The following is a 15,697-nucleotide window of genomic DNA, read 5'->3' as shown; positions in this document are numbered from 1 at the left end:
CAGAGGGGGAGGGGTTTATTCCCCGCAATGTACAGAGATCACCTTGAGGGGGGAGGGGTTTATTCCCTGCAATGTACAGAGATCACCCAGAGGGGGAGGGGTTTATTCCCTGCAATGTACAGAGATCACCCAGAGGGGGAGGGGTTTATTCCCCGCAATGTACAGAGATCACCCTGAGGGGGGAGGGGTTTATTCCCCGCAATGTACAGAGATCACCCAGAGGGGGAGGGGTTTATTCCCCGCAATGTACAGAGATCATCCAGAGGGGGGAGGGGTTTATTCCCCGCAATGTACAGAGATCACCCAGAGGGGGAGGGGTTTATTCCCCGCAATGTACAGAGACCACCTAGAGAGGGAGGGGTTTATTCCCCGCAATGTACAGAGATCATCCAGAGGGGGAGGGGTTTATTCCCCGCAATGTACAGAGATCACCCAGAGGGGGAGGGGTTTATTCCCCGCAATGTACAGAGATCACCCAGAAGGGGGAGGGGTTTATTCCCTGCAATGTACAGAGATCACCCAGAGGGGGAGGGGTTTATTCCCCGCAATGTACAGAGATCACCCAGAGGGGGGAGGGGTTTATTCCCCGCAATGTACAGAGATCACCCAGAGGGGGAGGGGTTTATTCCCTGCAATGTACAGAGATCACCCAGAGGGGGGAGGGGTTTATTTCCCGCAATGTACAGAGATCACCCAGAGGGGGGAGGGGTTTATTCCCCGCAATGTACAGAGATCACCCAGAGGGGGAGGGGTTTATTCCCCGCAATGTACAGAGATCACCCGGGGGGGTTCTTCACAAAGGTGGAGTCACGCTTTAAGCCTCCACATAATACCCAATTTACAAAATGCAAGGATCTATCGTGAAGCCCCCGGGGCCGACCTCTGGAACCGCTGACGTGAGCAGTGAATGTGCTGAATTGTGCGGGATAATGACGCTGATTTGTAATATAAAGGACATATAATAATAGGAAGGACGGGGACGACACGCGTACGTACATCTGGCCCGGGGAGTCTTCCTGCGACATTCTGCGGTCATCAGTCACTAATAGCCTCTTTATCTCTTCCGATGGATATAAAGGAGATAATTAGCGGGCTGCTGTCAGGCCGTATTCAAGCTGTTAGGAAAATGTCTGAAGGTTCTATTTAATGGATCTTCATGCTGAGTGAGAGAGAATTCATTCCCGGTGTCCCTCGGAATGTTACGGCATCTAATGAGCGGCTGACTCTGCCATCCGTACGTCTCTAACGTTAAACTATATCTAACACTACAGTGTGGGGGGGGGGGCATAGTCATGTCTTTATGAAGCTGGCTTTGTACGGGGGGGGGGCACAGTCATGTCTTTATGGAGCTGGCTTTGTACGGGGGGGGGGGCACAGTCATGTCTTTATGGAGCTTGCTTTGTGGGGGGGGGGCACAGTACTGTCTTTATGGAGCTTGCTTTGTGGGGGGGGGACACAGTCATGTCTTTATGGAGCTGGCTTTGTGGGGGGGGGGGGGCACAGTCATGTCTTTATGGAGCTGGCTTTGTAGGAGGGGGCACAGTCATGTCTTTATGGAGATGGGTTTGTACGGGGGGGGGGGGCACAGTCATGTCTTTATGGAGCTGGCTTTGTACGGGGGGGGGCACAGTCATGTCTTTATGGAGATGGCTTTGTACGGGGGGGGGCACAGTCATGTCTTTATGGAGCTGGCTTTGTAGGGGGGGCACAGTCATGTCTTGGAGACACCTGAGCTCCATCATCTGGAATGGTGTCCCCATTGGTTGGTGTCGGAGATTCTTCCGTAGAGTGTTTCTCTAATTCCCGTTTTATATCTTGCAGATCATCGCGTCATACATGCGTCAGATCCTGGCAGAGAAGAAGCTCCTGTATTACGCCATGGAAAACCTGGACATCACATTCCAGGATCAGGTACTCCTTATTTTTGGGTGTTTGGACACGGCAGTGACCAGGTTTTGTCCCCTTCTTCAGCTCCGGAAGGTTTTACCCCCCCCCCCCTTCATGACCAGGCCCTTTTTTGCTATTCAGCACTGCGCTACTTTATTTGACAATCACGCGGTCATGTGACATTGTACCCAAATTACATTTGCATCATTTTTTATCACATACAGTGGTGTGAAAAAGTGTTTGCCCCCTTCCTCATTTCCTGTTCCTTTGCATGTTTGTCACACTTAAGTGTTTCGGAACATCAAACCAATTTAAACAATAGTCAAGGACAACACAAGTAAACACAAAATGCAATTTGTAAATGAAGGTGTTTATTATTAAAGGTGAAAAAAAATCCAAACCATCATGGCCCTGTGTGAAAAAGTGATTGCCCCCTAAACCTAATAACTGGTTGGGCCACCCTTAGCAGCAACAACTGCAACCAAGCGTTTGCGATAACGTGCAATGAGGCTTTTACAGCGTCCTGGAGGAATTTTGGCCCACTCATCTTTGCAGAATTGTCCTAATTCAGTTACATTAGAGGGTTTTCGAGCATGAACGGCCTTTTTAAGGTCATACCACAACATCTCAATAGGATTCAGGTCAGGACTTTGGCTAGGCCACTCCAAAGTCTTCATTTTGTTTTTCTTCAGCCATTCGGTGGTGGACTTGCTGGTGTGTTTAGGATCATTGTCCTGCTGCAGAACCCAAGTTGGTTTCAGCTTGAGTACACGAACAGATGGTCGGACATTCTCCTTCAGGATCTCTTGGTAGACAGCAGAATTCATAGTTCCTTTTATCACGGCAAGTCTTCCGGGTCCTGAAGCAGCAAAACAGCCCCAGACCATCACACTACCACCACCATATTTTACTGTTGGTATAATGTTCTTTTTATGAAATGCAGTGTTCCTTCTACGCCAGATATACTTGGACACACACCTTCCAAAGAGTTCCACTTTTGTCTCATCGCTCCACAGAATGTTGTCCCAAAAGTCTTGGGGATCATCAAGATGTGTTGTGGAGAAATTGAGACGAGCTTTGATGTTCTTTTTGCTCAGCAGTGGTTTTCTCCTTGGAACTCTGCCATGCAGGCCATTTTTGCCCAGTCTTTTCCTGATGGTGGAGGCATGAACGCTGACCTTAACTGAGGCAAGTGAGGCCTGCAGTTCCTTGGACGTTGTTGTGGGGTCTTTTGTGACCTCTTGGATGAGTCGTCGCTGCGCTCTTGGGGTAATTTTGGGCGGCCGGCCACTCCTGGGAAGGTTCACCACTGTTCCATGTCTTCGCCATTTGTGGATAATGGCTCTCACTGTGGTTCGCTGGATTCCCAAAGCTTTGGAAATGGCTTTATAACCCTTTCCAGACTGATAGATCTCAATTACTTTCTTTCTCAATTGTTCCTGAATTTCTTTGGGTCTCGGCATCATGTGTAGCTTTTAAGGATCTTCTGGTGGACCTTACTGTGTCAAGCAGCTCCTATTTAAGTGATGCCTTGATTGTGAACAGGTGTGGCAATAATCAGGCCTGGGTGTGGCTAGAGAAATTGAACTCAGGTGTGGACAACCACAGTTATAGTATGTTTTAACAAGGGGGGCAATCACTTTTTCACACAGGGCCATGATGGTTTGGATTTTTTTTCACCTTTAATAATAAACACCTTCATTTACAAATTGCATTTTGTGTTTACTTGTGTTGTCCTTGACTATTGTTTAAATTGGTTTGATGTTCCGAAACACTTAAGTGTGACAAACATGCAAAGGAACAGGAAATGAGGAAGGGGGCAAACACTTTTTCACACCACTGTAAATAGATCTTTCTTTCAGTGGCATGTAATCAGCACTGGGGGGTTTTATTGTTTATAATATAAATTAATAAAAGGAAAATTCTGGGAAAAAATATTTTTTTCTCCTGTCATTCGCTCAGCAGGTCCGGGTCATAAATCATTAGCTGATCGGCTTATGCGTCAGCAAATGACCGCACAGCCAGGACGGCGGGCGCACATGCACATCCCCCCCCCCCCCCCCGGGAATACCAAATCACATACATGTACATGATTCGGCGCGGTGGGCAGTCCTGAAGCAGTTAAAACGATCATGGATTGGGTATTTTTCCTGGTCAGGACTGATGTCTTCCATGTGGTTGGAGGACAATAAGTTGAATCATCCAATTTCCCAACTCCACCCCCTGCAAGTACCGCAAATAAGGGCGTTTCTTCTCTTCTGCCCAGTGGCGGCTGGTGCTCCATTTTTTGGGGGGGGGCGGAAAACAACCCCCCCCCCCCCCCCCCGCCCACCTGCCCCACCCACCCGCACCACCCACCCGCACTTGCCCCATACAGGTCCCGGACTTCCCCTGGCTTCTCCTCTTGGCCAATCATCAATTGTCTTGGGACCCACTTCCTGTCCTGATTGGCTGGGAGAAGAAGCAGGAAGACAATAGCAAATTTTGATTTGTTAATGTCTGGTGTGGGTGGGCTCGGGGTTCAGTGCTCTGTGCTCTGAGCCCACCCCCATTTTTTTTAAGCCAATTAGAGCCTCAAGATATAATCATGTGCTTAAACAAAAAACATAGAAATCCATGTGTCCGGCGCCCCACATAGAGATTAGGGGGATGGTAATAATAATAAATAATAATAATACATTTTATTTATAATGCCCTTTTTCATGAAAAGATCTCAAAGTGCTACAAGATAAAAGAGAAGCGAGCAATTTATACAACGCAAACGAACATCTAAGCCCTTGTACACACGGGTCGGACATTCCGACAACAAAATCCGTCGGATTTTGTCCGACGGATTGTGTCCGAAACTGTTGCATACACACGGTTGGACAAAGTTGTCGGAAAATCCGATCGTTCGTAACGTGATGACGTTATTTCGTTAGGACGGGACTACGTTCAGGCTAGTAGCCAATAGCTTTGGTGTAGGAATTTGATCTGAGCATGTGTGGCACTTTGTCCGATCGGAATTCTCTACACACAATCCGACAAAGTCCGATCGGATCATGTTGTCGGAAAATTTTATAGCCCAGCTAGAAAACTTTGTCCGTCGGATATTCTGACGGAAACAGTCCGATGGAGCCCACACCCTGTTGGATTATCCGACAACACGGTCCGATCGGACATTTTCCTTTGGAATATCCGACCGTGTGTACAAGGACTAAAAGGGACAAAAGGCCTTTCTAAAAAGAAATGTCTTAAGACCTTTTTTAAAACAGTCAGGGGATTGAGGAGCCCTGAAGGTGTCAGGCAGGGCCTTCCACAGGCGTGGGGCAGCAGCACAGAAGGCCCGTCTCCCATTGTTCTGGGTATATGGGTATTCTGGGTATATACTCCCATTGTTCTAGGTATATACTCCCATTGTTCTGGGTATATACTCCCATTGTTCTGGGTATATACTCCCATTGTTCTGGGTATATACTCCCATTGTTCTGGGTATATGAAGGAGGTTTGAGTGGGTGGAGCGGAGGAGACGTGTTGTGCTTTGGGACGTAGTTCTTTAACCACTTCCCGACCAGCGCACGACGATGTACGTCGACAGAATGGCACGGGCAGGCATATTGGCGTACATGTACGTCCAATATTCGTTGCCGCCGTGCCATCGGGAGCGCGCCGCCGGCGGCGCGCTCCCGCGCTGGTCGGGACCCCCGTGAGTCCGGTCGCGGGACCCGCGGACTCGATCGCCGCGGGCATCCCCGCGATCGTCTCACGGAGCGGCCGAATGGAGGAAATGCTGTATAAACAACATTTTTCCATTCTGCCTAGCAACTAGTGACGCTGATCTCTGCTCCATGTGATTGGAGCAGAGATCAGTGTACACTAAATGAAAGCCCAACCCCCCCACAGTTAGTAACACACCCCTAGGAACACTTAACCCCTACACTGCCACCCACTGGTTAACCCTTTCACTGCCAGTGTCATTTACACAGGAATCGCTGCATTTATATAGCAGTGATTACTGTATAAATGACAATGGTCCCAAAAATGTGTCAAAAATGTCCGATGGGTCCCCCACAATGTCGCAGTCACAATAAAAATCGCAGATCGCCGCCATTACTAGTAAAAAAAAAAATAATAAAAAATTATTAATAAAAATGCTATAAAACTATCCCTATTTTGTAAACGCTATAACTTTTGCGCAAACCAATCAATAATCGCTTATTGCGATTTTTTTTTACCAAAAATATGTAGAAGAATACGTATCGGCCTAAACTGAGGGAAAAAAATGTTTTTTTATATATTTTTGGGGGATATTTATTATTACAAAAAGTAAAAAATAATGCGTTTTTTTCAAAATTATCACTCTATTTTTGTTTATAACGCAAAAAATAAAAACCGCAGAGGTGATCAAATACCACCAAAAGAAAGCTCTATTTGTGGGAAAAAAAGGACGTTAATTTTGTTTGGGAGCCACGTCGCACGACCGCGCAATTGTCAGTTAAAGCGACGCAGTGCCGAATCGCAAAAAGTGGTCTGGTCTTTGACCAGCAAATTGGTCCGGTCTGAAAGTGGTTAAGATATGGGGGGGGGGCATGTCCGTGAATACATTGATGTGTGGGAAAGGGAAACCTTCTACTCGGGAAGCCGGTGGAGTGAGTGGAGAACGGGGTAATGTGCTCATGTTTCCGCACTCTCCTGAGGATCCTCACTGCAGAGTTTTGGATGTGCTGAAGCCTCTGCAGACTTTTTCTAGGAATCCCAATGAGAAGTGCCTTCCAGTAGTCCAGTCTGGAGGAGACAAAGGCACGAACCTTCCATAAGGGGTGGCGCCCCTTATGTACCGGCCGCCGATGCTTCTGTCATATCCTCTATAAAGTAACATTTCTTAAATGACTCAAATATTGACCAGGAACAAAGATTCCCGCCTTTATCAGCTGATGGGAGGGCGGGGCTGGGGACACGTGCAGAGATCGGTCTGTATTATTTATTACAGGTATTAATAAAGCACTGAAAATGTAGGCAGAGTTCCCATCAGTCCCTGACCTCAAGGAGCTTACAATCTAATGTCCTTACATCACATACAATGTACTGTACAATACACAAACTAGGCCCACTAGAGACCGGAGTCAATTAACCTCCCAGTATGTCCCCAATACATAGAAGATGCCAATGAAGTAGGGGCGTAGATAAGGAGGGGGTAAGGGGGATCCATCCTTCTCATCTTAAGCTTTATGTGAAATATCAACATAACATACACTATAAAAAAATCTCATCTACTGGAGATATAATGTTTCTTTTTGGGGTTTTATGTTTAGTTGTATTTTTCCCCCTGTACTGTGTGTGAGTTTTATATCTTTTATTGTTGATTTGTGTTGCAGGATGTATGGACTCCGGAGGAGATGGTCCCAGAGAGTCTCCGGGAAAGAGTCAGGTCAGAGTTCTTCTTATTCTGGGCAGTATTACCAAATACATGCACTGCACGGGAGCCATGTCCAGGGGGCGCCACAGCACAGGGTGGGGGGGGGGGGCAGATAATTCCAGGGTACACTTGGAGGGTGCCGTGTGCAGCACTGCAGAGTCTGAGCCGTCGATCGTCCTCCTGGTCCCTACAAGTGCCGGTCACGTGACCGGTCGGCTGGTTCACACTTTAACCATCTGACCCCCCCGGCCTATCCTGTCACTTCTCACGTAAGTGTAAAATTCTGGGGGGGGGGGGAGGGATTTGCTAGAAAATGACTTTGAATCCCCAAATACTATATACAGTCGTGCTCAAAAGTTTTTACACCCCAGCAGAAATTTTGCCATTAATATTGAAAAACTGATTGTGCCAAAAAACTGTCTTTTATTTAAGGATAGCGATCACATGAGGCCATTTATTATCACATCGTTTTTTTTTTTTTTTTTTTTTTTTCAATCATAATGATGACAGAAATCACCCAAGTGGCCCTGATAAAAAGTTTACATACCCCAGAATGTTTGGCCTTGGTACAGACACAGAAGGCGGCACACATGGGGGGTTAAAGCAAAGGTTAAAGCAGTTGTATACCCGCTAATGTGTGTGTTTTTTTTTTTTGCTACCTGCAAAGGAAAAGGCATAATGAGCTAGTATGCACCGCATACTAGCTCATTATGAAATACTTACCTTAGAACGAGGCCCCGACATCTGGCCTGATCCACGCCGAGGGAGCTGACGTGCTTCCTCAGCGTTTCTTCCAGGTATCGCAGCTCCGGCGCTGTGAGTGGCCGGAGCCGTGATATTGTCACTCCCGCGTATGCGCGCAGGAGATTTCATCCCGGCAGGGTCCGGCGTCTGCCGGGCTTTTAGCTGAGAATCCCCTTGTGCGCATGCGCCGCTGCAGTCAGCGGCGCATAGTGAGGGGAATATCTCCTAAACTGTACAGGTTTAGGAGATTTTTTTTACCTACAGGTAAGCCTTATTATAGGCCTTATTAAAGGCTTTCCTGTAGGTAAAAGTAAAAAAAAATTACTATACAACCACTTTAATTTCCCACATTGTTGACTTTTTAAATCACAATTGTCCGTGTATAAATAATGAGTTTATCTCTACACACGGATGCACCAGGCAGACTAGACACTGAGCCATGAGAAGGTAGAAAAGAACAGTCAAAAGACCTGCGTAACAAGGTAATGAAACAGTCAAAAGACCTGCGTAACAAGGTAATGAAACAGTCAAAAGACCTGCGTAACAAGGTAATGAAACAGTCAAAAGACCTGCGTAATAAGGTAATGAAACAGTCAAAAGACCTGCGTAACAAGGTAATGAAACAGTCAAAAGACCTGCGTAACAAGGTAATGAAACAGTCAAAAGACCTGCGTAATAAGGTAATGAAACAGTCAAAAGACCTGCGTAAGAAGGTAATGAAACTTTACAAAGATGGAAAAGGATATAAAAAGATACCCAAAGCCTTGAATATGCCAGTCAGTGCTGTTCAATCATTTATTAAGAAGTGGAAAATTTGGGGATCTTTTCATACCAAGCCAAGGTCAGGTAGACCAAGAAAGATTGCAGCCACAACTGCCACAGGAACTGTTTGGGATACAAAGAAAAACCCCCCACAGGAAACCTCAGGAGAAATACCGGCGGCTCTGGAAAAAGACGGTGTGGTTGTTTTTAAGGAGCACAATATGATGATAATCGAACAAAAAAGATCTGCATGGCCAAGTTGCTGGAAAGAAGTCTTTACTGCACAAGTTAAATTTTTTCTCTTCATTGTCATTTGAAAGACCGCTGTGCAAATACAGAATAAAATATTGCAACAACCACCATTTTATTCTCTAGGGTGTCTACTAAAATATATATATATATATATATATATATATATATATATATATATATATATATATATATAATCTCGTTTGGGGGTTCTGTCATTTTCTAGCAAAAAAAAAAAAAATAGATTTTAACTTGAAACCAACAAATGTCAGAAAAAGGTTTAGTGTTTAAGGGGTTAAACTTCGCTCATTTACACACAAAGTCTTTTCCATTGACAAATTGTTACAATGTTTATACTTAAGTTCAGCTGATAAAGAATGTTGTGATTCTTTTCCTTCCTGTCTCTTGATGGCTTCAGAAGAGCAGAGAGAATTCTTTGCTTAGAAAGAATCGGGAAACACTTTAGTCAAAGATCGCGATAGCGATTCTTGGCGATTAATCGCACAGCTCTGCATTGAAGTGTCACTTTCTTACAATCCAAGCGCTGCAATTGATCGGTCAGTAATAATGATGTTGGGGGTTTGTTGTAACAATATCACGTTTTCTTCTGTTATCCAGGGCAGAGCGGAGAGCAGCAGAGGAGGCGGGGGGTGAGTATATCTCCGGGGACCAATAGGGAGCGACCAGGATGTGTCATGTGATCTGTTATTACAGTAACCTTGTCATAGTAAGACTCTGGTGTCTCATTATGGGGGGCCGTTCCGGTATCCGTGTTCTCGGGGGGGTCTCCATTACTATGTCATATATTGCAGGTTCCTAGTTGGGGGGGGGGGGGTTCACTTTTTCCACAAGAATGTTTTTAGCAAATACAGAAGATACCGGCCAGAAAGGCAACATCTTTGTCACTTCCTACGAGCAGACCTGGAAACATTGTTACCTTTAACCCCCTCCTCCGCTCCAGAAGGCCCCCCCGCCCCGCCCATATTAATGACAGGGTTATAGAACACCCAAATGACATTTCTTTCACACAAATATAGCTTTCTTTTGGTGGAGTTTGATCACCTCTGGGGGTTTTATACAATTTAAATGAGAAAAGATGGAAAATTTTGAATAAAAAAAATATATTTTTTTACTTTTTGTTATAAAACATAAAATAGATTTTCTTCATAAATTTTGGCCAAAATTTATTCTGCTACATGTTTTTGATAAAAAAAAAAAAAAAGAAGAAGAAGAAAATCCCAATAAGTGAATATTGATTGGTGTGTGGAAGTTATATGTTCTACAAACTATGGGATATATATGGTCATTTATATCTATTGTGATTTGTATTGAAGTTTTGCATCAATAGTAACTGACATTGGGGGGGGGGGGGGGGGGGGGGCGAGCAACTGCCACTGACATCACCAGTGATGTTAATACAGTGATGAGTGATAATACTATACACTGTCACTGTACTAATGACACTGACTGGGAAGGGGGTAACATCTATGAGGAGATCACAGGGTTAAATGTGTAATTTTTTCCTTATTTTTACAAAAAATCTGTTTTCTTTCTTCTCCCTGATTTGTTGGGTGTCAGAAACCATGAATCAGACTGAGACAGAAGTACAGTAAAATCACACTTGGCCCAGCCTTTTTGCATTTTTTTCAAAATTGACGCTCTATTTTTGTTTATAGCGCAAAAAATAAAAACCGCAGAGGTGATCAAATACCACCAAAAGAAAGCTCTATTTGTGGGGAAAAAAAAGGACGTCAATTTTGTTTGGGAGCCACGTCGCACGACCGCGCAATTGTCAGTTAAACCGACACAGTCCCGAATCGCAAAAAGTGGTCTGGTCTTTGACCAGCAAAATGGTCCGGTCTGTAAGTGGTTAAAGCAGATCTGTATCCTAAACGGATAGCATGGCCACACAGAGATAATATAATATAATGTTTCTCTCGTTATGTGGACTTCACTTCTCTAATGTTCATAGAGGTTGGAAGGTGAGAAGCTCAGGGCATTGCGCTTGACACCTACAAACCGGTGAAGATCCACAGAGAAGACGTCTCCCAGCCAATGAGAAGGTTTTCATACTGACCGTTCTACCGCCGGTCCCGCTTCAACCCAAGTGCGCTCTGCTAGCGAGATCCTCCATTAAACCCGACACCGGGGGACAGGTGACATTCTATAAATCACACATCCTAGAATAAAATGTCCACAGCGAGACCCCAAATCTCTCCATGAAGAGGACCGGTCACTGCCTATCACTGTCACAAATCATGTTTATATTCCCTGTGATACCAATAAAAGTGATAAAAGAAATTATTTAAAGAAACAGTGTAAAAATAAATCAATAATACAAAATATTTTTTTTTTTAAATGTAAAGCTCCCCCGTCCCCTGCATGCTAATGCACAAAGACGAACGCACGCCTATGGTAACCAGAGATCGTACCACACATGTGAGATATGACTGGAAACATCAGAGCGAGAGCGATAATTCTATCATCAGACCTCCTCTGTATCTCTAGACTGGTAACCTGTAAAGGCGTTTAAATTTGGAGAATTTTAAATCCCCCAATTTCATTTTTCATCAATCCACAAGAGCGTGCGCAATTTTAAAGCATGACATGTTTGGTTCCCGGGACTGGCCCAGCCTTGGTTCTTGGGACTGGCCCAGCCTTGGTTCCTGGGACTGGCCCAGCCTTGGTTCTTGGGACTGGCCCAGCCTTGGTTCCTGGGACTGGCCCAGCCTTGGTTCTTGGGACTGGCCCAGCCTTGGTTCTTGGGACTGGCCCAGCCTTGGTTCCTGGGACTGGCCCAGCCTTGGTTCCTGGGACTGGCCCAGCCTTGGTTCCTGGGACTGGCCCAGCCTTGGTTCTTGGGATTGGCCCAGCCTTGGTTCCTGGGACTGGCCCAGCCTTGGTTCCTGGGACTGGCCCAGCCTTGGTTCTTGGGACTGGCCCAGCCTTGGTTCCTGGGACTGGCCCAGCCTTGGTTCCTGGGACTGGCCCAGCCTTGGTTCCTGGGACTCGTCCAGCCTTGGTTCCTGGGACTGGTCCAGCCTTGGTTCCTGGGACTGGTCCAGCCTTGGTTCCTGGGACTGGCCCAGCCTTGGTTCCTGGGACTGGCCCAGCCTTGGTTCCTGGGACTGGCCCAGCCTTGGTTCTTGGGACTGGCCCAGCCTTGGTTCTTGGGACTGGCCCAGCCTTGGTTCTTGGGACTGGCCCAGCCTTGGTTCCTGGGACTGGCCCAGCCTTGGTTCCTGGGACTGGCCCAGCTTTGGTTCCTGGGACTGGCCCAGCCTTGGTTCTTGGGACTGGCCCAGCCTTGGTTCCTGGGACTGGCCCAGCCTTGGTTCCTGGGACTGGCCCAGCCTTGGTTCCTGGGACTGGCCCAGCCTTGGTTCCTGGGACTGGCTCAGCCTTGGTTCCTGGGACTGGCCCAGCCTTGGTTCCTGGGACTGGCCCAGCCTTGGTTCCTGGGACTGGCCCAGCCTTGGTTCTTGGGACTGGCCCAGCCTTGGTTCTTGGGACTGGCCCAGCCTTGGTTCTTGGGACTGGCCCAGCCTTGGTTCTTGGGACTGGCCCAGCCTTGGTTCCTGGGACTGGCCCAGCCTTGGTTCTTGGGACTGGCCCAGCCTTGGTTCCTGGGACTGGCCCAGCCTTGGTTCCTGGGACTGGCCCAGCCTTGGTTCCTGGGACTGGCCCAGCCTTGGTTCCTGGGACTGGCCCAGCCTTGGTTCTTGGGACTGGCCCAGCCTTGGTTCTTGGGACTGGCCCAGCCTTGGTTCCTGGGACTGGCCCAGCCTTGGTTCCTGGGACTGGCCCAGCCTTGGTTCCTGGGACTGGCCCAGCCTTGGTTCCTGGGACTGGCCCAGCCTTGGTTCCTGGGACTGGCCCAGCCTTGGTTCCTGGGACTGGCCCAGCCTTGGTTCTTGGGACTGGCCCAGCCTTGGTTCTTGGGACTGGCCCAGCCTTGGTTCTTGGGACTGGCCCAGCCTTGGTTCCTGGGACTGGCCCAGCCTTGGTTCCTGGGACTGGCCCAGCCTTGGTTCCTGGGACTGGCCCAGCCTTAATCATGGGATTCTTTTTTCTACTCCTTTTGAGTCCTATTATGGAGCTCTGGCTGTCTACTGGTTCCAGGGCTGAGTTCCAAAACTGGAACCAAAGTTAAGTAGTTTCCCCACCAATTAGTCTTTAAAATGAACCAAGGAATTGGTCTTCTAAAGTTGATTTTACCCTTTGGAGGTGTGGCTTCAGAAGTTTGCTGAAATTTGTGTGGGAGGATTGGTTCCAAAGAGGAGAGGATCTACGGCCTGGAGCGGAGGATTACAGAGGTCTTAGGGGTTACTTTGTTTTTTGTAAGAAATTGGTTTGGTCCTTAATTGCTCCTGTTGATTTTCCAGTCGTATGATGTCATATAGAGGAGCCTTTGTTGGCTCATTATTATGTCTTAGTGGTCATATGAAGAAAAACCCGTTTCCACAGTGGGAAGTGATGGGCATGCGGTGTAGGGCCTCTTGAGTCCCAGTATGGAGGCCATGTCGATGTGGTCATCTGACACTGCTCTTTCTCCCCCCCCCCCCCCCCCAGGAGATCTGCCCTATGAGGAGGTATCTGTCACACTTACCCCAAGACAGATGAATGGAACCGTCCGGGTGACTCTGGATGGGGTCCTCAGTAAGGATGAGTGCGAGTCTCTGCTCAGTCTAGTTCAGGTGAGTGGAGAAATACGGGAGCCTTGAAAGGTACAAGATGGAGGATTGGGGGGGGGTTGGTGTGGAAGGAGATATGTCTATAATATTTTCTACTTGTCTTTGCATCCATTTTCTCCTATCAGGAAGCTGAAGCCTCGGGAGACGGGTTTAAAGCTAGACGGTCATCTCACACCCCTCGAGAGAAGTTCCAGGCCTTGACTGTACTGCGAGCGCTAGAGGTTAGAACACTGCGTGCTACAAAACATAGGGGGGGCTACAGGGTGATATAAAGCCAATTCCCGGGTCTGTACACCCACTGTGCCCATTATGAGGGGTTCCCACCATCCCTGTGCTGAGATCCCGGGTCTGTACTCCCACTGTGCCCATTATGAGGAGTTCCCACCATCCCTGTGCTGAATTCCCGGGACTGTACACCCGCTGTGCCCATTATGAGGGGTTCCCACCATCCATGTGCTGAGTTCCTGGGTCTGTACACCCGCTGTTCCCATTATGAGGGGTTCCTACCATCCCTGTGCTGAGTTCCTGGGTCTGTACACCCACTGTGCCCATTATGAGGGGTTCCCACCATCCCTGTGCTGAGATCCCGGGTCTGTACTCCCACTGTGCCCATTATGAGGAGTTCCCACCATCCCTGTGCTGAATTCCCGGGACTGTACACCCGCTGTGCCCATTATGAGGGGTTCCCACCATCCATGTGCTGAGTTCCCGGGTCTGTACACCCGCTGTGCCCATTATGAGGGGTTCCCACCATCCCTGTGCCGAGTTCCCGGGTCTGTACACCCGCTGTGCCCATTATGAGGGGTTCCCACCATCCCTGTGCCGAGTTCCCGGGTCTGTACACCCGCTGTGCCCATTATGAGGGGTTCCCACCATCCTTGTGCTGAGTTCCCGGGTCTGTACACCCGCTGTGCCCATTATGAGGGGTTCCCACCATCCCTGTGCTGAGTTCCCGGGTCTGTACACCCGCTGTGCCCATTATGAGGGGTTCTCACCATCCCTGTGCTGAGTTCCCGGGTCTGTACACCCGCTGTGCCCATTATGAGGGGTTCCCACCATCCCTGTGCCGAGTTCCCGGGTCTGTACACCCGCTGTGCCCATTATGAGGGGTTCCCACCATCCTTGTGCTGAGTTCCCGGGTCTGTACACCCGCTGTGCCCATTATGAGGGGTTCCCACCATCCCTGTGCTGAGTTCCTGGGTCTGTACACCCGCTGGGTGAAGTAGCGCTATTTCAAAGTAGCATTAATATGAACCAGAGCTAAATCTGTGTTATGCCCCGTACACACGTTCCGATTATCGCAAGACAGATCGTTCGCATTTTGTTGCATACAACTAAGATCGAATACAACAGTGCAAAATGTGTGTAAGATTTTTGTCGTACGATTCTGGTAAAATCTTCCGTTGTGCGTAGCTACGTATTTTAAATGATGTCAAATATGTGTGACCCGTGTGTGCTTCTGGTTTATTTTTGTGTTTCTGATCATGCGTGGTGTTTGTCGAACGACTTTTATCGGACGCATACTGTACTGGCTACACGATTGTCGTACGATGGGCTGTCATCCGACCAAAGTTTTCTTGTTTGTCCCTTCGGATTTGGTTGGACGGACTGTCGTGATCGGCTGTCGAAAGCTGCGTACTAACGATCAGATTATAGAACGATCTGTCCGAAAGCCACTTTTGTGGTCCGATAATCGGAACGTGTGTACGGGGCATTAGTGAGCACTTCTCCTTTGCTGAGATAATCCCTCCACCTCCCAGGTGTGGTGTATCAAGATGCTGATTATACAGGATGATTATGGCACAGATGTGCCTAAAGCCCCATACACACGGTCGGACTTTGTACAAACTTTTCCGTGGACTTTTGTACAAAGGGCGTGGTCCACAAGTTTGTATTGCATACACACGGTCGGACTTTTTGACAACAAACACGAACGTAATGACGTCACAACGTACTGACGCCGCTT

General features: G+C 47.8%; 1 protein-coding gene across 2 annotated transcripts in view; it reads left to right on the top strand.

The window, feature by feature from the left end:
- P3H3 (prolyl 3-hydroxylase 3) overlaps nucleotides 1–15,697 on the top strand; it is a 62,981-nt gene that overhangs the window by 14,364 nt on the left and 32,920 nt on the right. For both annotated transcript variants that reach the window (XR_013270023.1, XM_077467104.1), the window contains exons 6-10: nucleotides 1,822–1,911; nucleotides 7,242–7,294; nucleotides 9,656–9,687; nucleotides 13,610–13,734; nucleotides 13,857–13,952. Coding sequence is in view for 1 of the 2 variants with exons in the window: in XM_077467104.1 (XP_077323230.1) it covers nucleotides 1,822–1,911; nucleotides 7,242–7,294; nucleotides 9,656–9,687; nucleotides 13,610–13,734; nucleotides 13,857–13,952 (396 nt within the window). In the remaining variant the exon portion in view is untranslated. The remainder of the gene's footprint in view (nucleotides 1–1,821; nucleotides 1,912–7,241; nucleotides 7,295–9,655; nucleotides 9,688–13,609; nucleotides 13,735–13,856; nucleotides 13,953–15,697) is intronic.

This window comes from Lithobates pipiens, unplaced genomic scaffold, assembly GCF_037356315.1.
Source record: "Lithobates pipiens isolate NorthernLeopardFrog02 unplaced genomic scaffold, aLitPip1_a1.2 Scaffold_47, whole genome shotgun sequence".
Classification (NCBI taxonomy): domain Eukaryota; kingdom Metazoa; phylum Chordata; class Amphibia; order Anura; family Ranidae; genus Lithobates; species Lithobates pipiens.
The sequence above is the reverse complement of the archived record's forward strand: the minus strand, read 5'-3'. Positions and strand labels throughout refer to the sequence as shown.